The 25317-nt window shown below is 40.8% G+C and overlaps 3 protein-coding genes across 4 annotated transcripts in view; 1 reads left to right on the plus strand and 2 right to left on the minus strand.

Annotated features, from left to right (window-relative positions):
- faf1 (Fas (TNFRSF6) associated factor 1) overlaps positions 1 to 25317 on the plus strand; it is a 1021784-nt gene that overhangs the window by 283783 nt on the left and 712684 nt on the right. The window lies entirely within an intron of this gene.
- Positions 8379 to 13121, minus strand: loxl5a (lysyl oxidase-like 5a). The gene is made up of 7 exons (XM_046048859.1): positions 11999 to 13121; positions 11108 to 11216; positions 10256 to 10393; positions 9758 to 9914; positions 9476 to 9571; positions 9073 to 9188; positions 8379 to 8985 (listed from the first exon to the last, which is right to left on the minus strand). Exons 1-7 carry the CDS (start codon positions 13065 to 13067, stop codon positions 8979 to 8981), a joined length of 1692 nt encoding a protein of 563 aa, XP_045904815.1. The 5' UTR covers positions 13068 to 13121; the 3' UTR covers positions 8379 to 8978.
- On the minus strand, positions 17628 to 22450 carry LOC123970678 (muscle-specific beta 1 integrin binding protein). Of its 2 annotated transcripts, XM_046048885.1 has the most exons (8): positions 22248 to 22450; positions 21215 to 21305; positions 20607 to 20655; positions 20176 to 20350; positions 19483 to 19554; positions 19269 to 19375; positions 18984 to 19069; positions 17628 to 18685 (listed from the first exon to the last, which is right to left on the minus strand). In XM_046048885.1, the coding sequence occupies exons 1-7, from the start codon at positions 22271 to 22273 to the stop codon at positions 18984 to 18986; spliced, it is 606 nt and encodes a 201-aa protein (XP_045904841.1). In that variant the 5' UTR covers positions 22274 to 22450; the 3' UTR covers positions 17628 to 18685. The 2 variants fall into 2 exon arrangements, with proteins under 2 accessions (XP_045904841.1, XP_045904842.1); XM_046048886.1 differs by lacking the exon at positions 20607 to 20655 and having other exon boundaries at positions 22248 to 22448.

Raw genomic sequence — 25317 nt, forward strand, 5'->3', positions numbered from 1 at the left:
TTTACTGAGCTGGATGAGTAGTGCATTGTAATGCAAAGAACGCTGGAATTAACACGGTATGTAATAAGTTACTCTATACAAAGAAATGTTTGTGTACATCTATAAATGGATCTAGTAAATGTACAGTATAGCTATACTGCTTGCTTAACAGTGAAAGAACATCATGTACATACCATTGCACAATGAGTATGTAGAGGAAGATGATTTAGTATTTTATTTACACACATATTTATTCCAAACTACTATAATTTGGATGAAGATACTTAAATTTGAATAATTATCTGTTACCTATTGCTTCTAGCTCACCAAAAAAAACTCTTAACAAATAAGCTGTTTTTGTGAAGTACTGTTAAAAAACATGCTTAGCATCCTCTGATCTATGACTGAGTGTTGTCCTCTTACAAAATGTCTACAAAAACATGAAATATGTTTGCACAGTCACAATAACAAATGCAGGTGCATTCCTCTCTTCTTCAACAGTTTGTATTACAGGAGACAAAAACATTCTCACGTCTGCTCCCCCATGCGTGTTTGTTATACGTATGTCTCATCTGTGGAGCCATAAAGCGTCATCCTCATGAAGCATGACACATGAACAAATGTTTGGTACGAGAGGAGACACCTTAAACATTGTCTGACACTCATGTGTGAAACCCATAAAACAATTCGAGCATTTACAACCAAATTCAGACCTAAAATAACCGAAGGGTTTCAGTGGAATAACCTGTCAGCCCCCTTCACCCTTCTCCTCACCCTCCCCTCCACTACCTCTCCCTCTTTCCCTGTTCGCAGCCTCATCCGGGCCGCCTCCCTGTCCAATCCCACTTCCCAGCCCAAAAATAATACAATAAAAGGATTAATAACAACATGTATTCACTGAGACAGCCTGCTGAGTGTTATAATATTTACACAGCAGCTTTGGGAGGAAAAGTACAGAGGTCATTAGACGTTCTTCTATTTGAAACGGGGAGCTCTGTTAAATCTGTAATGATGTGTAAATGGTCAGTGTCCATGTCTTGCCCAGGTAAACATTGTTTCCCTATTCAGGATGTCAGACACTCGGCTGTGTAAAACCAAGGAGGAGAGAAAAATATTTCATATTTCCAATGTGCTCACACAAACAGCACCTACTCTTTGCTATAAACAAACAATTCTCGAAACAGGTAAATACAGATATCCAGACAGAGTAGTAGTGCAGAGCTTGCGTCAGGTTATTTTACTAATGATGCCAGCTCATGCTCCAGACTCTGCTCAAACACAGCAGGGAGCTTTAAAAACCAACACTTCAGTATGTCAGTGGTTGTGTGGGTGTAGATGTATATACTTCAGAGTTAATTTAACACTTTTAACAGTTCAGAGCAGCTGTTACAAGCTGCACATCAGCTCTGTCGGGGGAAAAACAACTTTCCAATCTGTTCCCGTCAACTCAAAGTGAGATGCAGAAGAAAACTTAAATTGGATGATTAGTCATAGTTGATAGATGTATTATTATTTGTCCTCTCATTGAGCTCACACGTGAGTTCGTAATCATCTAAAAGTGTTACATGAAGGATGTTGATTATATGAACATTTGCACAGTGTTGATTATTGCCCTGTCAGAGTTGGATTAATCTCTTCAGTCCCATAGACTCTTCGCCAGGTCTATCGCAATGAGCTCACACTATGTGAACAAGTTTTGTTCAAACCCACAGGAGTTTATTTTGAGTTCTAGTCAAACTAATACATGACTCAAGAGATATTCAGACTTTTCCAGCTGATATAATGGTACAGTTAAAATTAAACCGCTGCAGAGATTTGCATGTTTAACTTATAGCTACTCTAATCAAGATTTTTAGATTAACAATGGACCAAATATATCTGCATATTAACAATGTGGCTCGCAGTGACAAACCTACAGAACTATCACTATCTGCAGTTTCCCTCAACTCTGCTGTATGTTTAGCTTCTTTTAGCTCATTGTTTTGGTTCACTGGTCCACTCATCATCAGCACCGTTTCCAGCCACAAAAGCTCTGAACACTGCTCAGCACCAAACAAAGTTACTAGCAGATGGTGGAGGGTTTGGTTGCTAGATATTTCCTTTAGGAGTTGGTGTTTACAGCTTGAATCAAGGCCCCAAGGGGCCAAAAACATCTACTGTCTTAAATTTGATTTTAGCTTTAATGTAAGCATCATGTAGCTTCAGTGCTGGAACAAGCATGTACAGAATAATAATGCTAAACACAGGAACAAATATCTCTAACATCAGAAGCATAAAGGTTAAGGGGTTGGTATTGACAGTTTTGCAGTTTGTGTCTGTAAAAGGAACAAACTGACTGCCATAAAGTGTCACTCCAGTCTAGCCTGTTGGCTCTGACACTTGTTGACTGGGAGTCTCAGACAGTCAGGCCTCTAGGCACAGCCTCACAGACAGTAAGCCCGTGATAAGGATGGTGCTTGCTGATGTCAGCAGTTTGCAGTCAGGTTTTCCTGGCCGTCTGCAGATCTGTGGAATTTCTCTCCTCCTCGCCATCTCCAGCGAGGGCAGGCAGGGCCGACTTGCCGCTCTGCCCATCCTGCACGCCCTGCAGGCTTAGCAGGCCGGCCTGCCCTGAGCAAACAGCACCTGGATCAGCAAAGGAGGCTCTGCCCTGACCCCCTGTCACACTCATATTCACATCAGTGGATCACCTCAAGGGCTCTCTGACCAAAGATGGTGAAGGCTCGACTGAGAGGCCATGTTTGGATAGGAGGATGAGGGAAATGGGTTCAAGCTCAGTGTGCTGTGGATATCTGCAGTGCATGCACTGAGATTCTCCTTATCTCGGATACTTTCCCATCTATTGCATCCATGTATCATCACAGCGATGGAAAGTAACCAAGTACATTTACTCAAGTACTTCTCAAGTACATTTTTGAGGTAGTTGCATTCTACATTATGCTGCTTTTTACTTCCACTCCACTACATTTCAGAGGGGATTATTAATATAAGCTTTTTTACTAGTTACTTTTCAGATTAAAAACATATGATAAGATCATAAAATAGAAGATTAAACCAGTGGCTTACAATAGAAAACTGCCCCCTCATCATGTTTCAGGTGTCTGAGTTGTTAGCAGTTCTACCAAAAGAGTGATTTCCCTTCTAAACTTCTAAGATAGCTTTATTTAAATAACTGTTTAAGGCCTAAAGAAGCAAATGTATCCATATACACTCATGAAGCAGAACTTCTTTCCTACCCTGTCAATCATGTCATGACCCTCCGAATGTATGTTGTGAGTCTTTGAAGGGGCCCGATCACTAGGTTGGGAACCACTGGACTAAACCACCAAACCGTCTATAAAGAAGTTACAATCACTTCCAGCTTCAATGGCATTTTTCTTACACAGTGTAATTTGATAATGTTACATATATATATATAAAAATTTAAATAATCCCCCTCTCACCCCTTCCGGGGTGGTATGTGTCATCCTCAAGCTTGGGTCTGGGAGTTTGAGGGTTCTGCGCAGTATCTTAGCTGTTCCTAGGACTGCACTCTTCTGGACAGAGACATCTGATGTTTTACCTGGAATCTGCTGTAGCCACTCTCCCAGTTTGGGGGTCACAGCCCCCAGTGCTCCGATTACCACTGGCACCACTGTTTCTCTTACTTTACAAATCTTTTCTAGCTCCTCTTTCAGTCCTTGGTATTTCTCAAGCTTCTCATGTTCCTTCTTCTTGATGTTGCTGTCGCTTGGGATTGCCACATCTATCACCGCAGCCTTCTTCTGCTGTTTGTAGATCAACACGATGTCTGGTTGGTTAGCCATCACCAGTTTGTCAGTCTGGATCTTGAAGTCCCACAGGATCTTCGCTCTGTCATTCTCAATTACCTTAGTAGGTGTCTTCCATTTTGACCTTGAGACTTCCAGCCCATACTCATGGCAGATGTTCCTGTACACTATGCCAGCTACCTGGTTATGGCGTTCCATGTACGCACTTCCTGCCTGCATCTTTCACCCTGCTGTTATGTGCTGTACTGTCTCAGGGGCATCCTTGCACAGTCTGCCCCTGGGGTCCTGCTTGGTGTGGTAGACCACACCATTTCTTGATATCAGCCACTTCTTCTATTTGTCTGTGGTACATGCCGTGCAGTTGCTTGTCCTTCTATGAAGGTTCTTCAACTTCCTTGTCCTCACCCTTGGGTTTCTGCTGCCTGAGGTATTCACTTCAGTCCTTCATCTTTGGGGGCCATCTTCCTGATATACTCTTGGATCTTTGTCGTTTCATCCTGGACAGTGGTCTTGAAACTCACTAGCCCTCTGCCTCACTCGCTACGCTTGGTGTACAGTCTCAGGGTGCTGGATTTGGGGTGAAACCCTCCATGCATTGTGAGGAGCTTTCTTGTCTTGATGTCAGTGGCCTCTATCTCCTCCTTTGGCCAGTAAATTATACCAGCAGGGTTTCTGATGACTGGCAGGCCATATGTGTTGATGGCTCGGATCTTGTTCTTCCCATTCAGCTGACTTTTCAGGACCTGCCTTACTCTCTGTAGGTATTTGGCTGTGGTGGACCTCCTTGCTACCTCCTCATGGTTTCCATTAGCCTGCGGCACCCCAAGGTATTTGTAGCTGTCCTGAACATCTGCAATGTGTCCTTCTGGTAGTTCAACCCCCTCAGTTCTGATCACGTTCCCTCTTTTTGATACCATGCGGCCACACTTGTCCAGTCTGAACGACATTCCAATTCCAGGCCTATGCAGAACAGCAGCGAGAATAGTGCCTTGGTATATATCACACTTGATGGTGACTTGTGCAATTGGCTTTGAGTTGGCTTCCAGACTTGTTTTCCACAGCCCCATTGAGTTCTTGATGAAGGCTATTAGTGTCCTGTTGATCTTGTACATTTCCAAGCATTCCAGTATCCATGTATGTGGCATTTGTTATGAGTTCCATTTTTTCCTGTGGGCATTGAGTTGTAGACTTTCTTGTAGTCAATCCAGGCGGTGCACAGATTGGTCTGCCTGGTCTTGCAGTCTCGAGTGGCTGCTCTATCAATCAGTGGCTAGTGCTTAGCTCCCCTGGTATTACTGCCCATTCCCTTCTGGGCCCTGTCCATGTATTGAGCCATGTGCCTACTCATCTTAGCCGCTATGATAGCTGACAGGAGTTTCCAAGTTGTGCAGAGGCACGTTATTGGCCAGTAGTTGGATAGAATTGTTCCTTTCTGGGGGTCCTTCATGATCAGGACTGTCCATCCTTGGGTTAACCACTCTGGGTGGGTCCCATCAATCAGCAGTTGGTTAATTTGTGCTGCCAGGCGTTCACGGAGTGCAGTTAGTTTCTTCGGCCAGTAGGTGTGGATCATGTCAGGGCCTGGTGCTGTCCAGCTCTTCATACCTGCCACTCTTTCTTGGATGTCTGCCGTTGTAGTGGTTACTGGATCTTGTTCTGGGAGATTGCTGTGATCTGTTCTTAGATCCACTTGCCACTGAGCAGTGGTGTGGGATGCCTCTTTCTCCAGTACTGTTCAGTCTCAGCCCTGGGTGGGTCTGAACTTGTGTTATTACCCTGCCACTGAGAGTACACTTTGGATGGTTCGGTGGAGAACATCTGGTTTATTCTCCTGGCTTCTGCTTCTCCCTTGTATTTCTTTAGGCGAGTAGCCAGAGCGGTAAGTCTTTGTTTAGCAGTCTCCAGAGCCTCAGGTATCGACAGCTTGTTGTATTCTTAGGTAGTCCCTTCCTTGCACCTTTCTGTAGCTCTGAGAGCTGACTAACCTCTCTTCGTGTTGCCTTGATCTTGGACTCTAGCCTTCTCTTCCATGGGGAGTAATGCTCTTTGTGGCTTGTGGTGTTCATCTTATAGCCAAGTATCTCTTGGATCACTGTTGCTGTGGCGTACATCAGCTCATTGGTCTCGGTTATGGCTTTAGTGGGCAATCTTTGTCATTGTACTTGGGGGTCCAGCTTGTTTACGATCTTCAATCGTAGGTCAGGCGCCCTTATGTTGAGTGATTCTGTGCCGTAAGGGCTTGTTATTATTGGGGCTTGGGACCCAATCTCTGAGTGTGGGGATGATGATGACATCTCTCCGCTGACCTGTCGTCCTGGCTCCCCCTTGCCGTAGCATGTTTGTTGTACCTCATCAATCTCTAGTTGTGATAGGGGTTGCCGTTTGCGGATGTTCGAACACTGAGCTAGGAGTTGTTTCTTTGTCAGTGTTGATGATGGGTTTCGAAGCATCCATATACCCTACAGTCTCTGCATATAACCTCTCTCACCAGGATTGCTTGTATAGTAGCGTTGTATCAGATCCATATTTTCTGTTCTATTCCATTCCAGTAGCCCATTTGTCATCAGGTTACCCTGGTTCCCTAGCACCTGATGCGGACCTTGTTGACCTGGACAACGTCCGAGCCACTATGGCTCTTGTATTTGCGGTTTCACTCACGCCTGAGGTAGGCAAGTAGCATTAAGAACCTTGCCCAAGGGTCCACCTGGATACCCCCACCCTGATTAACCACTGAGCTATATAGCTATATAGCTATATATATAAATAAAATAACCTTACAGTCATAGGAGGCATTTTTCTGCAAAACGAGTACTTTCACTTTAAACACATTTTGCTGATATTCTTCTTTTACATAAGTAAGATTGTGAATGGAGGACTTTTACTTGTAACTGAGTCTTTTAACATTGTTCTATTGGTACTTTTACTTAAGTAAAGGATCTGAATACATCCTTCACCCCGTATTAGTGTGTTTGAGTACCAAATGCACAGTAATGTTAATGAAGTGTGAACTGATCAGAATTCTCTAAAACTTTCCTTTGGTTTTCTTGGTGCCTTCATAACTAAAATAACAGATGGTCTCATCAACCCAGTAAACAAGAGCAAACTTACACATCTGAGAAACCCACAGCCAGCTTGGCTGAAAACAGACTCTTGCCATTACTAAGAGATGGAGTGGAGAAGTCTAGTGCACACAGATGCTGTAGAGCAGCAGAGAAAACATACTCCATGACCTCAGCTCCCACTTGCCTGCATTTTCATCTCATACACATCCTGAAACTGTTTCCTTTTTATACCAAGGCTTTGCATGAAGGTTGCTGGAATCTTCCACTTTACAAGGACCACAAAAAGGTTTGTTGAAGCACAAATCACTCCAGGGGTCCTGTGTCAGCCATACAGTCTTGTCAATGACTTAAATTTACTTAGTTAAATGTACTAGAATAATTTGAATATCCTTAATTGTCTTTCTACGAGAATTGTGATATTGTAACAAATGAGTTTACACAGTCAAAAGCTAAAAAAAACAACTTAATGCTATGTAACATTACAAAACCATGACATGGTATGTTTGCTGGACAACAAAGAGCACTGTTGAAATAGAGCAAAAATAATTAGTGTTAAAAATACTTGTGGTGATTTATACATTTCCACACACCAACCAGACAGTGTCCCTAATAAATCTGGTGACAAAGTGTAAATAGAGCGAGACATTCCCAGACACCTCACATGGAGTTATTGCCAGGTGAATGTTTTCTCATGACAAACACGCAACAGGCATGTGGTGTGAAGCTCTACGTTCTTTGCTGACATTTCCGAAAAACATAAACATGCAAAATGGAATTATTTCAGGTATTTCTCTGAGGTGTGTTATTCCAAAAGCATTTAAGAAATGTACCACTCCCCACGCTAATGGCCCTCAGCTTGTGTTGCCTACTGTTAAAGGTTAATGAGCAGTGGAATGACTTCATTTTGTTAAATATTTGTTGTGATGGAGACCAGTGGTTCCATTACCTGACATAGTTAACTGAGTGTCTAGGTGAGGATTATTGATAAAGCAGGAGCCATACACAGTCTTTTTTTGATTGTTTATTTAGGTTGTTAAATATTTGATAACTTTCTTTGCTGTGAGTAGTTTCAGAGGAGGTCAAGGAAGCCCAGCAATCCTGCCTGTGTGAAAAGAAACCTCAAATCAGTAATATTCAAGGTTCACAACATAGTATTAAGTGATTCTACTCTGGTCCAGTTAGATATCAAAGTAGCTCACACAGATAAAGCAAACAATGTTAGTACTCACCTCTTCCTGGTTGTCTCCTCAGCAGGGGGCGAAAGCAAAAGAGCATGGTAGGCCCAAGCACCTGCTTAAGAGCTGCAGGAGCAAGCCATGAAGCTGAGGGTGGGGGGAGTAAAGAGCTCAACAATGCTGATTTATGTGATTATTTTGAGTGTATGCGATTGATTGATTTATTGATAGAAATTTGTATTTATGTAAATATTATAAAAATGATGGTGGTCCCACCTAAGTAGTTTTACCAACTTAATTACCTGCAGGAGGGAGTGTATATAAGGCAGCTAGTTGTGTTCAGTGTAAGTTTGTTGCTTGTCTGTGTGGAAGACAATAAATTTATATCCAAAAAAATGAATAAACTTTATTATAAAACGTCATAAAAACACCTTTCAAACAATCAAATTGTTAACAGAATATCCGTTGCTGCTGGGTAATAGCTGGGTAATATAAATCGCACCAAATCATAAATGCCATACTGTTCAAAATACACACATGAGAGCATACGGTTTATACATTTTTCACAGCACATAAATCCTTCACTCCAATACGTACAGTATGTGGTCAATTTTAGACAGAGGATCTGTTTATGCTGATACATTTCAGGGGAGAAGAGCACCAGTTTAGTCTTACAGTGACTGAATACATTTGCACAGCTTCCTTTAGAATAACTTGTGAACGACACTTTCCTCACATTTTCTGCACACACACAGCTAACAGCACAGTCTTACCTCGATTAAAAATGATTCTTAATCTTACAAATAACAGAACTTAACATGTAGCCAGTCGGGCTGTAGCTATAATATATCATATGACATAAATACAAAGACATTAATTTATATAGTAGCAAACATTTGAATGTAAAACAGCTGCACACAGAGTAGCAACTGTACATAAAGAGCAACAAGAAGATATAAAGTATATGTGTCTTTGGGAAATCTTCAGTCAGGTCAGCTTCTGTGAAACAAAGAATAGACATCAGTGATGAGCCATTCTTTTGCTTCCGGTCTCAGCTATAAGGAGCAAGAACACTACAAGACTTACACAGTGATCCTGCAGTTTCTTGCCTGGACGTAGCTTCCTGTGTACCTGATGTCACAGCGCACCTCATTGTTGGAGAAGTCTGACTCCTGAACCAGCTGAGAAGGGTTCACTGTCACCTGAGAAACAGCAGAAACAGCTACAAAGTGTAAATATATTTTATTTGATTGACCGTGTGGGTGCTCCGGCTTCCTCCCACCATCCAAAACATATGCAGGCTAGGTTAATTGGTTTCTCCAAAATTGTCTTTAAGTGTGAGTGGTGCGATGGACTGGCAACCTGTCCAGGGTGTACCCCACCTATTGCCTGATGTAATCTGCGATTGGCTTTAGCCCCCCGCCACCCTGCAAGTTATCCTGCATGGATAAGCGGTTGACGATGGATGGATATTCTTAAACACTCTCACCTGGAGTATGTAGTCTCCAGGTGGTACATCAGTGATGTCGATCCACTGGCAGTCGATGTTGGCGTGATAAGTATCATAACAACCAGGACCGAGCCCCTGAGAAAAATCCAAACTTATATGAAATTTATGTTGGATTTCATCTATATTTCTTCTATATCATATATAGAGACATAAAATACTAATCAAATACAAAAAGTTATATAAATCAACTGATGAATTAATAAAATGATGGAAGGATAGATCAATGGAAAAATAAATACATAATAAACCAGGAAGCCCAACCTGTGTGTGAGCAGTGCAGGCGAAGCGTCGTCGTATTCCCGGGTCACAGGACGTGTCCTCTAGACAGAAACTGGCTTTGTGTCCCTCAGCGACCTTCTGGCCGGTGGAGACGTCCAGCAAGTCATAGTTACTGAAGGCCTCCATACTGTGGTAATGCCTGCAGACACACAGACAGAGACACAAAGACAATGTGTTGTGGAAATTACCTTTTCTGTTTCTTGGTCAGCTCATGTTGATGGTTATTGTGACCAAAATATGAAACTTTATTCATGTTTGTGAAGATCCATGGAGGACTACATCTCAGTATGATGGCTGCTAAAATAATAAAGACACGAAGTATAAGAAACTCTGTAATATTTAAAACTAAATGTATTAACTGACATATATCTGATGTTTCATTCAGTGAAATCTGGTAGGTCAAAAACCAGAGTCTGCACACCACTGTGCATCGACTAGGTGGTGTGTTTGTACTGGTCTGGAAAATAACATTGAACTCACTGGTGACAGCTGTGCCATTCCCATTCATGTCTGGGCTTCACTGGGAGGAAGTCTGCTGTTCCTTGGTTCTTCACTCGCTGTGGGAACCGCAGCAGGACTCTGTAGTCCAGGTCCCTCACACTGGGATGATTTGCAGACCTAAAAGAAAGAGATACAAGAAGAGAATGAGTCATGTTTACCTTGAGTATCTCCACAATGAGTAGAAATGACACTGAGAAAACCTCCGGAGACCACAGCTGGGGTTGATTGCTAACAGCTTTTTGCTTGTGGTATATTTACACCACATTCTCCTCCACACACATCTCCCCTGCACATTTAACTCCTCCTCACTGACCAGTTTACATAACGGTGATTTACTGTCGAAGCGACCAAGGTGGTTTCTGGTCTTGCCTCAGTAGTTTCTGCATTCACCTCAGGAACCCTTTGCCTTTCATTTCAGAGCTTCTTTTACTTGCCAAAGTGGCTGCTCAGATCAGAGGAGAAAATCTCGGGTGGTTGCCAGGTTTGTGTCCAGCCGCTCTGTCACTCAGCTGTAGCTTCCAAATGGGACTGAGGCCAACACACATCCTAATGTGGCGACCTCAAAGGAATCCTAAATGCTTACCTTTCTGTCTTTATTCATATTTGTATATCTTATTGATTTCTGTGTCTAAAGATTTAAAATGTTATCACACAGTAGAGAGCATGTGCATAACAAAATGTCAGTCAAGGGCAAACGGCAACAAGAGAATCACAAAAAAGGTTCATTTAGACTGACTGACATCTACCTATATCTCCACTAATTCACTGATTTAATTAATTAGTCTTGACTTGAGAGATTAATGCAGTGTGATGTCAAATAAATGAGTGCACCTGGAAAGACAGTTCTCCTCAGCAGCACAGCGAAGTGCATACATCTGCACTCTATGGATGTAAGAGGCAGCTTGGATGTAGTAAGGGTCAGGAACCAAGTCTGGGAGGCCTGCAGAAAAAGTGAATCCACAACTTGAAGGTTAAAAATTTAATATGTGCATGGAGGCACAGTTACTTTTCATAAAGATTTTTGAAAATAGAGGCTTCAATGAATTTTGGGTCAAAAAGAGGTGGAAGCTTTTCAGTTATATTCTCTGAGAAAATTGGGGCGAAAATCCTCAATTCATAATGTGGCATAATCAACACAAATGTATGTAGTCATCAGATCATTAGCTTGAGTGTCTCACCTCTATCTATACAAGTAAAAAAATAATAATCTGTCTATAGTTACTGGTTTGATATAAAATAGAAAAAATACATGTAGGAAATTCTAAAAAATAATACAGGGGCATCATATTATTAGTTTCGAAGTACTATTTGATGTGAAACACCTTAATAGCATACTTGAGCAAATTCTTCAATGGAGAACTTTATAATAGTGGTAATTTCTTCACCACTTCTGGGCAACTATTAATGACTTGCCCCCAGTCTATCAATCAACCATTTAATTTTCATTTTGCTCAGAGGCACTCATACTGGAGACATTAGTTTTATCATTAAGGGGCATTAACTCTCAGTCTCGTTAAAAATGCATTAAAATGTGCTGGAAAGGGGGATTTACATTTTGAACGTGAAAAGGAACATGGGGCATCTTTGCCTCATGCATTACTCCACTTGGTGCTTCACAGTGAGCTGGAATTAATAGGGCTTGTTGATTATTCTGACTTTGATTTATAATATGAATGCTTGTGTCAGTCTTTGGTAGTAGCTAATATCATCTGTTTGCCTCACCATTATGGAAGAATCTGGTGCCATAGCCCGGTCCTGGTGGAGGGCGCACTGTGATCCTGTTTCTGCGGTCTGGTGGGTAGATATTGTAGAAAACTGAGTTCCGGTGGTGAATACTGTGCGGATCCCGTGGGTCACTCCCGTCCGCAGTCCGTGTTGTATCTGGCCTTGGACGAGGAAAGTGTATTTCTACTGCGTTATTGGACAGCGCTGTGGGAGAAACATTTGACTCCGGGGTGATTCTGGTCAGTGAGTGCGCTGCTTGCGCACTGCGAGAGTCTCCCAAACTGGTTTGCAGGGGGGTGCGACGTGCATTCCCACTATCCTCTGAGATGGTGACACCTCTAGCTGTGGCAGGTGACCGGGCAGCTGACTCCGAGCTCTCAGATCTTATCCTGCCACTTCGGTTGTGCGTAAAGTCCGGTGATCTTCCTGGTGAATCTGTGGCCTGTTGTGCGCCAGCGTCACGTCCAGGTGTACTCCGGCCTCCTCGTGGGAGTCCGCTGCCAGAGAACTCCTGGGTGGTGGTGAAAGCAGCAGCGCTGCCGTTAGACGGTGCATGCTGTGAACTGTGCCCCACAGCCACAGCTTCTCTGGTGGTTACGATGCGCCGTGGGGCCTGGCTGTGGCTCCCGGCTGGTCCTGCGGCGAGTAAATATTGACCCGCATCAGTACCAAGAACCGACGCATCCATTTGACTGAGGTCGTTGCGTTGAGACTGACCCTCGGCTGCATACTCGAGGTCTCCAGATCTGGTTCTGGTGGATCTCCTGAGCGCAACAGGATGGTGAACTTGGTTAAAACTGTTTTTACTTGTCAGTAAGAGCTGAGTGCGTCTTCTGGTCTGCGCCGGTGATCGATATTGAGTCCCCGTACTCAGTAAACTGTACACCTGACCGTTATTCTCCCACTGGACCCGGTGTCTCCACGGTCCGACACTTGCGCGTAAATGGTGCTGACCGGTACCCAAACACACCAGAACCTCTAGTAGACAAATTAATACAAGCACAAACTTCTCCATGGCTCGATGTGAAGGCGGATCTAGAAAAGCTCCAGCAATGAGTCCAGACATTAACTACGACCATTTAAGTTTGAGGTGATGGGCTGGTGTTTTGAATACACTCGACTCCGTCACGCAGTTGCGCACAGCAGCACCGCAGAGAAAGAGTCTGGGTGGAAACGTCTTCATATGTTTGTATTGTGAGTTTCTCTAAGAAAAATGCTTTTATCCACCCATGTTGCAAGGACCTGCACTCATGTCAGTTTAACCGTTTCACCACCATTAACTGGGTGGGCTTCAGATTTTATTCAGCATGCGCACGAAGCCAGTTATTAGCTAACTAACAAATAAAAAGTCTATCTTTTTGTGGAAAAAAGTAGAAGTTTATTTACTACAGTGAAAAATATCAAAAACATATGGGCTTTACATGCAACTCTGTGCGTCATGGCGCACACTGTCACTGCATTTAAACCATAATTCCAGTGGTTGTATGTTTTACAGTGACTCGAGGGTATCTTATTACAGAAAAGATGGAGGTGCCAGGAAATAAATTACATTGCATGTTAATAGGCCTATCTGTTGGAAGTTCCATCTCCTGGTAGCCTACTTAGCACATTGCGCATGGAAGAGCGGCTGGTGGTATTTGGAGTGTACCACCAGCAGAAACCGCACTTGGCTGTATTCAACCTGTTGAATCGCTACACTGAGGAAAAGTCGACCTCTTCGCCACACGATGGCGGTGGACCCTCACTGAAAGTTAGCTGCGACTCAGAGCTATTTTTAAAAAGTCTCGTGACCTTGTGGGTGTGTATCAGTCGCTGTCCGTTTTGTTTTTAGCTTTGAAAATAAGGCAAAGATGAGAGAGAAGTGACAAGAAAGTTCTCCTCTTTTCTATGAAATTTTGGATCAGTATGAACCTGCAGTTCAGATGAACTTCACGAACATTACTTTGAGGTCAATTTAATCCTTTACACCCCCTGTGAGTGTTTCAACGGGTATTGAAGTAACAGAATGTCTGCACTTCATATCTGAACTTGTGGTGTGTTCAAACTCAGGTCATGTTTCTATTTGCAGACTTTAATCATAGAGTTTTAAAGAGCTTGATATCCCTCATATATTAGGCTACAGATCATTAAATTTTATAATGTGCAACATGTGAGGGAGAGCTTTACATTTGATATTCTATGTGCTTGACTTTCTACCATCACAGTTATTGCAGGATGGGTAATTTTAAAATGGGTATTTTTTATTTATTTATTTAATAGGATCCCCATTAGCTGTAGCCGAAACTACAGCTATTCTTCCTGGGGTCTGGTCTATACTGCCTGAAAAAAAGTCAAATACTTCCAAAAGAGGGAATCCTTCATAATCTGTGTACCAAAAGCAGAGAAAACTACATTCACAAGTAGTTTGGCCTTTTATGGTGCCTTTTTATTTAGATGTCTCCATATCCAGTGTGTGTACACATGTACACATACACATGAGGTGGTAGATTGGCAGGAAGTCGGTGAGAGGCCCTCACCTTTGCCTTTAATTTAGACTGGTGTCCAGTAGCGTGGTGCCAGTCCCGAGTGCATAGTGACAACCAGCACACTCCAGATTAGACCTTAAAAAACGTCCTGTATTTGGTCCTGCACCAACGTCACAAGAATCCGCCTCTTAATACATCCAGACACTATGGCAAGCACTCCAAGCCTTTCAGAAGTCTGAGTGAATATAAATCTATGAGTGAGTGTAAGAAACAGGAGTAGGGAAGTGTGTATGTGACTGCCTATGTGTGTCAATTCTAAGGACACGATCACGGGGTCCAGGCCTAGTTGGCTCAGGCAAGCTGTAACTGGATGAATATCATCCCTCAAACATGTTGGGTGGTCTCTCACAGTGCTTAAGCACGTAAGATATCTCCTCCCTTGCTAACTCGCTGACACACATGATTTAAACCACCTCTCTTGGTACTGTGGGATCTGACACCATCAATGAACAGTGAGTTTTGGAAAAGAGGCAGGATTTTACTGGAGGCCTGTTTGTTTACAATTTCCAGATTTGACCTGTGAAATGTGTTAAATAATAAAATTAGTGGATTAATAAAATATTAATCTGGAAAGTATCTGCTAAGTGAAGTAAAAAGTATAATATTTCCCTCTGACATAAAGGTGGGGTAGAAGTATAAAGTATGTAAAGTAAATTATTTCAAAACAGTAGTTGTCTAAATGTGAACATGTGGATAGTAAACTTCAGTTTACATGCTGCAACACTAAGTGAGAGTTTTTCCATGTTGGTAATAACCCTCAGTGTCCTATGATGCACACCGAGAAGAGGTTTGTGAATCCAAAACAAAGGCCAGACAGACTCATCTGTCCACAACACAAATTTAAAACCGCAGAAAACCAAGTTTCACAAGGCCTCAGAGCACGTACTTCATCTCTTTTCCAAAGTGACATTTAAGAGATATAAAAGAATGGCATGACACCTAACTGATGCACCTTCTCAAAGTTACCATTCAGTACAGTATGTGCATACACATGGAGGATCAGCTAAGAAGTGCTATCATAAAAACTGAAAATAGCCTTATCCTCAGTGTAACACTGCTCTCAGGCAAAATAATCATGTGTACCTGATATTATGGACTTAAGCCAGGCGTGCACTGTTGCTGGATGTTTTTCAGTCACATGATTTAGTAAAGTGTGGGTAATGTCAGGTTTGTCCTGGAATACACCCAGACTTGATTTGTTTTCACTGTAAAGCAGCTTGGGATATTGCAGCCTCTGTTTCACAATAGTTCAAACGTGCATCGGTTGACGTGTGCATGAACACGTACACAGCGTGCACGTGTAGCTGGCACACGTAGTGTTGTAAACCTTCTGAGTATGATTATGTATGTGTGTGTATCGTCACAGGAATGTTTTGTTTGGTTCATGTTTGCCTCACGGTGAACAGATCCACCTGTGTGCGTGCTTCCACAGCCACCACACACACTGCTGTCATTTTTAGCACCGGGAGTCCAGGCCAGTGTGGTTTTCTCCACGTCCACCTGTTAGAGCGTCACGACAATCACCTTGTCACTCCATTTCCACAAGACACACACATGACAAATTACGTGTACATACAGCTGATGTCATTAGGAACTGAAAGCATGCTGTAAGGGGTCAATAAAATGAAAGGGAATACATTATATGCTGGATATATATGCACTATAAGCCCCAGATGACACTCTCCTTTTCCAAAAAAACTGGAGCCCAAAGTAACCTGTTACTCCCTTCTACCTTTGAAACTCTGACTGAGAAGTCAAAGCATAGACTATGAAGTCAAAATGGCCCTTTGCTCCTCCAATGAAAGAAATAGTGGTTCTCAATCAGTGGTGGAAGAAGTACTCAAATGTATTACTTAAGTAAAACTAGGAAAACCACAGTGTAAAAATACTCTTAGTGAAAGTCATGCATTTAAAAATGTAGTTAAGTAAAAGTACAAAAGTATTAGCAACAAAATATTTACATTATGTAATTTTGTAGAATAACACATTTGAATATAAAGTACATTATATTATTGGATTATGACTATTGATGCATTATTGTATAAACGTAAATGTGGGGCTCATATGAATTTATGTTTATATATTTTATATATATATGTTACTTTATCTGTAGCTTGTGAATTTCCCTCTGGGTATCAATAAAGTCTTATTGATATAATAATAATATAATAATATAACTATAAAATAGCAGAATTTAACTATTCAAGTACCTTTACAGTGTACATGAGTATACTACTTGAGTAAATGTACTTAGTTAGTTTCCACCACATCTATGAGGAGTCCCAAAACACATTCACCTACCTGATCTATTCTTTGTTTAGCTGTCATATAATAAGCAGAAGTGTGTGACAGGATATGGTATTCCCTAAGGGGAAATGACAAATTATTCTGACCTATTTATATATGTTGAAACATAGGTGATATCAGCACGTGCCTCGGGCCTCATGTGCTGTAAATCTAGTGCTAATAAATCTTGTGGTTTGTCAATGACCTACTGAGGCATCTACTTGAGGCAAGTGAGGGCAGCTATTTCAAAGCTAAAACCCTCAGGAGAGACTGATATAGGGTTTTAACAGAGCCTCTCCTGTTTCTAAAATAGATGCAAGCAAAATTGGCTCAGCTTAGAGGTAGTTCATGTGGACTGTTTATATTCTATTACCATCATATTATCACACATTCAGATAATGACATTAAAGCTTTTAAATGTCCTGACCGTGAGATCGTGTTTGGTAGGTACAGTTGAAACTAATCACATGAAATCCAACGTCCCAGTTTCTTAATCAGTCCTTGACAAAACAGGCTCTAGTCACCTTCTTCATTAACGGTTCCCAACATTAATGGCTTGTTGTGCCCCTTCAAAATGAGCAGGATCCCTCCTCAAGATCTGAATATGCCAATGAGTTCAAGCAGTTCAACCACAAAGTGATGTTCCTTTTTTCTAATCAGACAAAAATATTTTATTATAGGTCTGAGATGAGAATCAACTCCCACACTTAAAAGTACTAATTAATGCAGTTGAGTACACCAGTGTTAAGAAACATCTCAAAGCCATGAGAATGTACATAAAGTAAAATGTTAAATGTTTTAACCAGAAAGATGAGTCAGGTTGTTTTTCTTTTAATTATTTGCATTCATCCACTGGTATCAGCACCTGGAGCAAGATGAATCTTTACCAAGGTGCAGGTGTAACAAGTGATGATCAGTGTTGTAAAGTCATGTTACAGGCATTAAAAGCTATAGGCTGTAGAAGAAACAGCTGTGTTTGAGCACCAATCAAAATGGACAGTTTTCCCAAATGTGAGGATATACACACACATACACACCATTTTACCATTAATATTGGCCTACATTTAACAATCTTGTGTTGTATCATAAACTAACTTGATTATATATAGTGTTTATCCTTAACCTTTCCTATACTCCTTATGTCTGTCCACATTTACTAGTGTTTAGTAACCCCCCCCTTGTTGTTCCTCTCCTGGCATATTCATTCAAGGCCAAAAGAGAATCTCTGTTCCCCAAAACATAGAAACCTAGACTCTGTGAATGATTATGCATCCCTTTGCTCGGGACCAGACACCCGAAGCCGCCCTAGGTGGCAGGTCTCTGGACCAGCTGTATATTTGTTTCAGTACTTCTGTTTATTCTCTTTTGTTAAATAAATTCTTCAAAGACAACACTTGGTTGTAACTCAATTCTTTGCTCAACCACTCACCAGGAATATCATTTCAACGACAATTACAATTATTAAATAAAAGGCCACATGTAGCTCTTTATGCATGCATGTATGTACATTTATATGTAATGACAAAAAACAAAGAGATTCTTGCTGTACTGTATATAAACAGCTATAATAAAAAAAAAACAACACATTTATTTGTAGGAGAACGCAAAAAATGGTCCAGTACAAGTCAGTGGTTTAACATAACAGTAACATACTAATGATATGTTCAACAATCACTTAAAAAAAAAAAGAAAACAAACATTCATCATCTCAAGATGATTAAAAAAAATAAAATAAAAAGACAATGATAAGTTAACATTGCTTTGTTGCATATACAAAGAATAAAATTACAAAAGCTTCATTTAAAAAAAATAAAATAAAAAAATCCTTGGACTATTTACAAATTATGTACAGGGATGGAGAGGAGTCTTCCTGCTGCAAGAAAGACATGAAAAAAAAACATTGTGAGATGAGGTTGTATACGTAAAGATCTTTTTACTTTTCATAATTCTACTATCATGGCTCAAATACAGTTTTATTTCAGAAAATATGCATTTAAATTTTAACATTTGTATCCCAAAAGCAGAATATTTTACCTGCAGAAAATATAAAAGATACTGAATGCACTAGTCTTTAAATGTTTCAAAGCGGGATTTAAATCTCTAAAGTTTTGTAGAGACTTCTAAATCTAATTTGTCAAGTGTCAAACAGTGGCATACTTCTGTCCTTTTACCTATAAACGATTGAGCAGATTGTTCTGAATGTCCTCATACACCTGGTTGTAGATCTCCTCTTTGGGTTTCAAACCATCCAGGTACACTGCAACACACAAAACATTGCCCAGTTAAAAGATGGGTGCCAAAATTGTCTTTAAAAACTATCAAAACTAAAACCTGAAGAGGTTACAGTGAATTTCCCTAAGAAAATATTAGCAAATATATATATATAAAAAAAAGGGTTCACTGATCTGACAAATATGCACTGACAAACTGGCTAAGGCATCCAGGATGCAACATACCAATATTCAAGCTGCAGTCCTCCATTGCGCTCCTGTGTTTCAGGTACATCGGCCACACGTGACCATCAAACAGGCCGGGAGGGTCGGGGACAGTGTACTGTCTTGTACTAAAAAGAAATCACACTGTCAGGGAACACTTGCTGTGTGTGTGTGGGGTGGGGGAATGTGGGGATGTAGCCACTAACATACATACATAGTTTGGGTATACTCTCACCTTCTCCTTCTCTTGCACTCCTCATAGGGAATCGTGATGTAATAACACTTGTCGAAAACATCCAGCAGGGGCCTAGAAGGGAAATGTACAAGGTCATCAATGAAGATTTATCACGTCTTCAACAGAAACCAGAGTAAAAAGGAGCAAAGCTAACAAATGCTCACGCTGTCTCTTATCTGTATGTCTGCAGAGTGTCCGACATTCATCTCTAGCACGCACAGTTCTGATCACTCAGCAGTTAGCGTCAAGGACAACGCGGAGCCTCTTTCTGCTGAAACCCTTATCTCTATCTTCAAGACCCTCCCAAGTCTGCATGCAAGGCACTACATACATGTACCAATGATACACATGCAAAATTACCACAGACACTACAGAAATAACACCACTAATCCAATGCCTGTTGTCATGAATTTCTTAGAATTTGAGAGAAACAGGATGGCCTGTTTCCTTTTTACAGAAAATGCTGTGGTGCGGAGTGGTTAAGTGAGATATTTATTAAATGTAAAACCAGAATAAAAAACCATATTCCAGAGAACATGTTCTTCCACAGAAGAAATTGTACATTGTGCAAATAGACGCCAGAGCCATCTATTCGTTTGCAACAACTAACCACGCTTATATCAATCAGTTACAGGCACATACAGGTCAGTTGTTCGGGACAAAGTTAAACCGAGTGAATCAAGATAAACTTACGGATAGTTGTAGAGCAGGAAGCCCTCCACGATCAGGATGTGGATCTGGTCATCAGGGTTGGTCACGTCAGATGCAGGGGACAAAGTGACGCCGTGAGAACGGGCGAACTTCACTGGGTTCTCGATCCAGGCTTTTACTGTGTTGGTCATGGCCTCCATATCCATAGCTGTGATCACTGTAGAGCAAGATTGATAGAATTAGAATAGACACAAGTCAAGAATATGAAAAATGGAAATGTGTTTAGCTCCAAGTTACTGGAGGTTATTATCAGTTTAAATTTATATATATATATATATATATATATATATATATATAAAATGGTGTGCAAGTTATATGGTGTGCAGTATGAAGATGTCATGTTGGAGGGTGGGGGTATATGACATGTACAAGGGTAAACAATGAGTCACTGGCAGTCTTCAGTGAAGTCTTACCATCCCATTGTCTAAAGCCGTCCTCCCCGACTTCTATCTGATCAGGTTTCTGAAATAACAGTCACCAATAAAATATTGCTGCAAGCTCACAGCTCTGAACACTTGCAGATCCCACTCACATGCCAGAGTAATAAGATGAAACAAGTGCACAGAAGACAAAGAGAAGCCACACAGCAAAGGGCATGTACAAAATAAAACAAGCCATTTACAAACGTATACAGATTTAGAGAAATTGGGAAAGAGAGGGGCATACTTAACACTATATTATGTGCTGATGCTAATGGAGATGAAATAGAAAATGGATGCATCTGGCCATGTTAGAAGAAAGGTTTTGGCAAAGTAATGCAGTTAACTGAAGCCATCACAGTAGGTACAAGATTATTATTATTTTTTAAAAAGGACACAAGCAAGAAAAAGCAGTCAGAAGAGACAACCAGGAAGAAAAACTATGACCCCATGACAATTTCCATATCTACTGTGGAAAACAGGGTGCATGGGATGGCAGCACCCACTACTTTGCTTCCATGCAATGCTCATGCAGTGTTCATAAAAGAAAAACGCAACCAAAAACACAAAAAAACTCTTACTATCCACTTACTAAAACTCACCTTGAAAAAGTCATCTTGGTGCACAACACAGCAGTTGGGCAAAGTCTTGATCAATTTATTTGTCAGTGTGGTTTTGCCACCATTAGTGACTCTGTAAACAAACAAAAAGGCAAAAAGTGATAAAATTGCAGATTCATTAAAATAAATAAATAAATAAATAAATAAATAAATAAAATGTATTGGCAGTTATAGTTCTGGTTTAAAACTAAATCATTTTTAATCAAAAAAAAAAAAAAGCAGCAGAGCCAGTCTTCAGCTTTCTGTGAGTGGACAAGTGGCGCCTTTTGTTTACATTTTACATTTAGTTAGTTTATTTGATACAAGTGACAGAAAGTCACATTTGACTAAACCACTGTTAAATGTAAGTAAAGGTGTGTGTGTGTGTGTGTGTGTGTGTGTGTGTGTGTGTGTGTGTGTGTGCGTGCGCGTGTAAAAGCTGCAGTCTCAGTAGACAAATGAATAAAAACGCACACTGCTCTGCTTTCATAAAATCTGCTGAATGCGATAAAATTGTGTCATTTCCTACTTTAAAATCTTTATGTAGAATTCATCTATAATAACACGGAACGGTTTTTGTTTGGGGACAACACTAGTGTTACATCTCCCTCCACTTTTGGTCAGATCTCGCGGTGAATTTTCAAATGTCCCGCTCGATTGATGACAACAAACAAGAGACACCGGACGTGACTTTAAACTGGTTTAGTAGTCCAGCTGATACCATTTCTGGCGGGCAGCTGATAAAAGTGTGGACAAAAGAATAACGATCAACCCGGGAAGCGTTAATCACCATTACAAAATTAATGACTTTACAGAACCACAACTTAAGATGCTTTCACGAACAATATCAAAACGCTGCACATAATCGTTTTAGTTTGAAGTTTTTAACTTTATAAACTACAAACTCCACTTAACTATAAGTAAATTTAGCCAAGACAACTTTAAAATATGTTACATATAAATAGATGTTAGCTCTACGTGCAAAAATGTTAGCAAACTGCGTATCTAACTTTAACTGTTGTCAATAAAAACTTACCCGCCAATTCCTATTATGTATTTCATTGTTTCGTCACTTTCGACAGTCCTGCTCGACGTAAGATGAAGAAACAGTCAAAAGCACGTTTTTACACCAAAGTTGAAGATAAAAAAACAACAAATTAAAAACGCGTCAAAAACGTGTAACTTAATAAAAGATATGACTTCTCTACATCTCTTTGTAACGTTATCCCTGCATTGACCTGTGTGCGAGGTACTGCAGTTTATATCCAGCTTGCGACGTACTGCGTCATCACACGCGCAGCCACTGGGCGTCTTTTCCACGCTCACTGCGTGCCTCTTTGCAGCGGCCAATCAGCTCCCTCAGAGCTTTAGTCACCAGCCAATCACAGCCCCTGCTCTTGTCTATCCTATTGTGTCCATCACAGCGATGGCTGATCAACAGCTCGCGCTATTCCATTCAGTAGTTAATCCACCTGATGACCCATCTCACGGTGGAAAATTACCATTCATGGTGGCAACCTTCTATAAATAAGGTTATTCATACTCCAAAATTAGTACACATGTGGAAAAAGTACAAGCCAGGTAGTGTTATTGTATTGAGAGTTTAGGTTGGGGGGCCTGCTATAAATGTTAATTAAAGGTAGGCTACAAGTCATTTGACAGGAGGCACTTCTTTTCTCTGACTGTGGTCAGTGAAAAATGCAGCTGCCTTCAAAATAATAAGAAATTAAACACAATATGAGCTGAATGTACTTAAGTATAAAAGCTCATGAATGGCTTCTTTCAGATTTTAATACATAGCCTATCATATAGTTGGTAGATTTGGAGCTATTTTTATTGCTTAATACAACATATTGTTCTTGTAATCTATAACAATACGTCATATTTTATAAACTTATCAACTGAACCCAACGAAAAGTAATGCATTCCCCTCTGAAATGTAGTAAAGTAAAAGTATAGTAGTGGTACCATGATGTTCAAATACCTCAAAATTGTACCCAAGTATAGTACTTGAATAAAGTCAAGAATCTAAGGATGGAGAGTGTCATATGCTGTACAGATTGTACATATGTGATTTGTGTTTATTGGGCTATAGGCCTATAAATAAAATGGACTTGACTACTTGAGTACACGTATTTAGTTACACATACAAGCTTCATCATGTAAGCAGAGTGATAGAAATATAGGTTACAGGTTGGTAGAAGCTGGTAGAACACAGGAACCCCACAGGGCTGCTGTCTCAGCCCTAAACTCACTGTACACATATGACTGCGCCTCCACACAGGACAATAACATCCTCATTAAGTAAGCGAATGACACCACCATCCTTGGCCTGATCAAAGGATGGAATGAGTCATCATACAGGGACCTGGTTCACAAGATCACTGTCTATGGAGAGGACAATGATCTTGTCCTCAACATGGATAAAACAAAAGAACTCATTCTGGATTTCAGGAAAAGAGCCCCCCTCTGCAGCGTGTAATCATTAAGGGGACGGAGGTTGAACAGACTGACAGCTACAGGTTCCTGGGCTTTCACATCACAGAGAGCCTTAGCTGGGTTAAAAACACTACAGCTATAGTGAAAAAAGCTCAACAGAGGCTGTACTTCGTCAGGCTGCTTAAGCGGGCCAGCGTCAGACGCCAGCCCCTCTCCCAAGTCTACAGAGGACTTGTTGAAAGCATCCTTACCAACGGTATCACAGTGTGGTATGGAAACATCACCCTGGCTGAAAGGAAATCGCTGCAGCGGGTCATCAAAACTGCAGAGAGGGTCATCGGCTCCGACCTCCCCTCCATGGACTCTATATACACTCAGCGCTGCAGGAGAAGAGCACAGGGCATCCTCAGGGACAAAAATCACCCAGCTCACGCTGTGTTTAAGCTACAACCTGAGACAGCGCAGGCCTGTGAGCATCAGCACTCACAAAGCCCGCTTCCACAAAAGCTTCTTCCCAGCCACTGTCAGGCTCATGGCACAGGACATTAAGGAGGGAAAGAAATACCTCACTCCTTACTGACCACTACCTGATCCCATATACACACAATGTGCAATACTACGAACTCACCTCTAATATGTGCAATATATAACATGCAATAAGTATTTACAAGTATGTGTACACTTGTATATACCTTATATATTTTTCAATTTATATATGTACTTTTACCTTTGTTATGTCTTTGTTTTTTTGTTTTTCTTTTAAAGATGACTCTGAGAGACGCACAAGAATTCCAATGTACCTGTACTGCAACATACCTGTGCAAATGGCAATAAACTTTATTCTATTCTATTCTAGAAATACTGCTATAAATGTTAATTCAATGTAACAAGTAAGTCATTTGACAGGAGGCATATTAAAACACTTATTTTCTCTGACTGAATTGTGGCTATTTAACACAGTTATTAGTTACAGTTATTTAAATGTAAATGTATTCAAGCAGGTCTTGCATTCAAAATGATACTAAATTAAATGTACATACACATTATGAGCAAAATGTGCCTAAATATAAAAGCACCTGAATTGACCCTTTCAGAGTGTTATGCTATCATATAGTTGGTCATTTTGCAGCTATGTTTTATTACTTTATACAGTATAATATTCTTGTGATCTGTAGGCTAACAATGCATCATATTTACAGTTTTTCTCAAATGCTAAAACACAAAAGCCAATCCTCTAAACCAAATGACCAGTTGTCTAAACACATTTACTAAATCTAGCCATCATTTTCCAATATCATAAACACATTTCACATGAAGACACAATTCACAAAACACAATCCTCCGTTCACATAAATCTTAACACATTTTTCCTTGCTGAAACACAAGTTGCAAAAGAACTCTGCTCATATTCTCAAATGAAAGCTCATGTGATGCAAAATGCTTGCCACAGTCAGCAATATTTGAACAAAATGAACACACCTGGCGTCATTCATTACACACAACGACTCAAAATTGAAAACACCTGTTGCTAATGCTGTGACCACATGTATAAAAGTAAGTTCAGAGTGCACAGTTTGCTGAAGATTCCAAACAAACACAATGGATGAAGGCAGAGTCAGGGGAAGAGGTAATTGAGTCAGAGGAGGGAGAGGAGCAGGCCAGGGAGG

The sequence above is a fragment of the Micropterus dolomieu genome, linkage group LG05, assembly GCF_021292245.1.
Source record: "Micropterus dolomieu isolate WLL.071019.BEF.003 ecotype Adirondacks linkage group LG05, ASM2129224v1, whole genome shotgun sequence".
NCBI classification, from domain to species: Eukaryota; Metazoa; Chordata; class Actinopteri; order Centrarchiformes; family Centrarchidae; genus Micropterus; species Micropterus dolomieu.

Coding starts and splice junctions, on each gene's coding strand:
- loxl5a (XM_046048859.1), bottom strand. CDS start 13,067: ATGTCTGGACTCATTGCTGGAGCTTTTCTAGATCCGCCTTCACATCGA. Junction 10,394..11,107: donor GAGGAGAACTGTCTTTCCAG/GTGCACTCATTT, acceptor TCTTTCTTTTAG/GTCTGCAAATCATCCCAGTG. Junction 9,189..9,475: donor CTGGAGACTACATACTCCAG/GTGAGAGTGTTT, acceptor GCTGTTTCTCAG/GTGACAGTGAACCCTTCTCA.
- LOC123970678 (XM_046048885.1), bottom strand. CDS start 22,273: ATGAAATACATAATAGGAATTGGCGG. Junction 21,306..22,247: donor TACATAATAGGAATTGGCGG/GTAAGTTTTTAT, acceptor GTTTGTTTACAG/AGTCACTAATGGTGGCAAAA. Junction 20,656..21,214: donor ACCAAGATGACTTTTTCAAG/GTGAGTTTTAGT, acceptor CTGTTATTTCAG/AAACCTGATCAGATAGAAGT.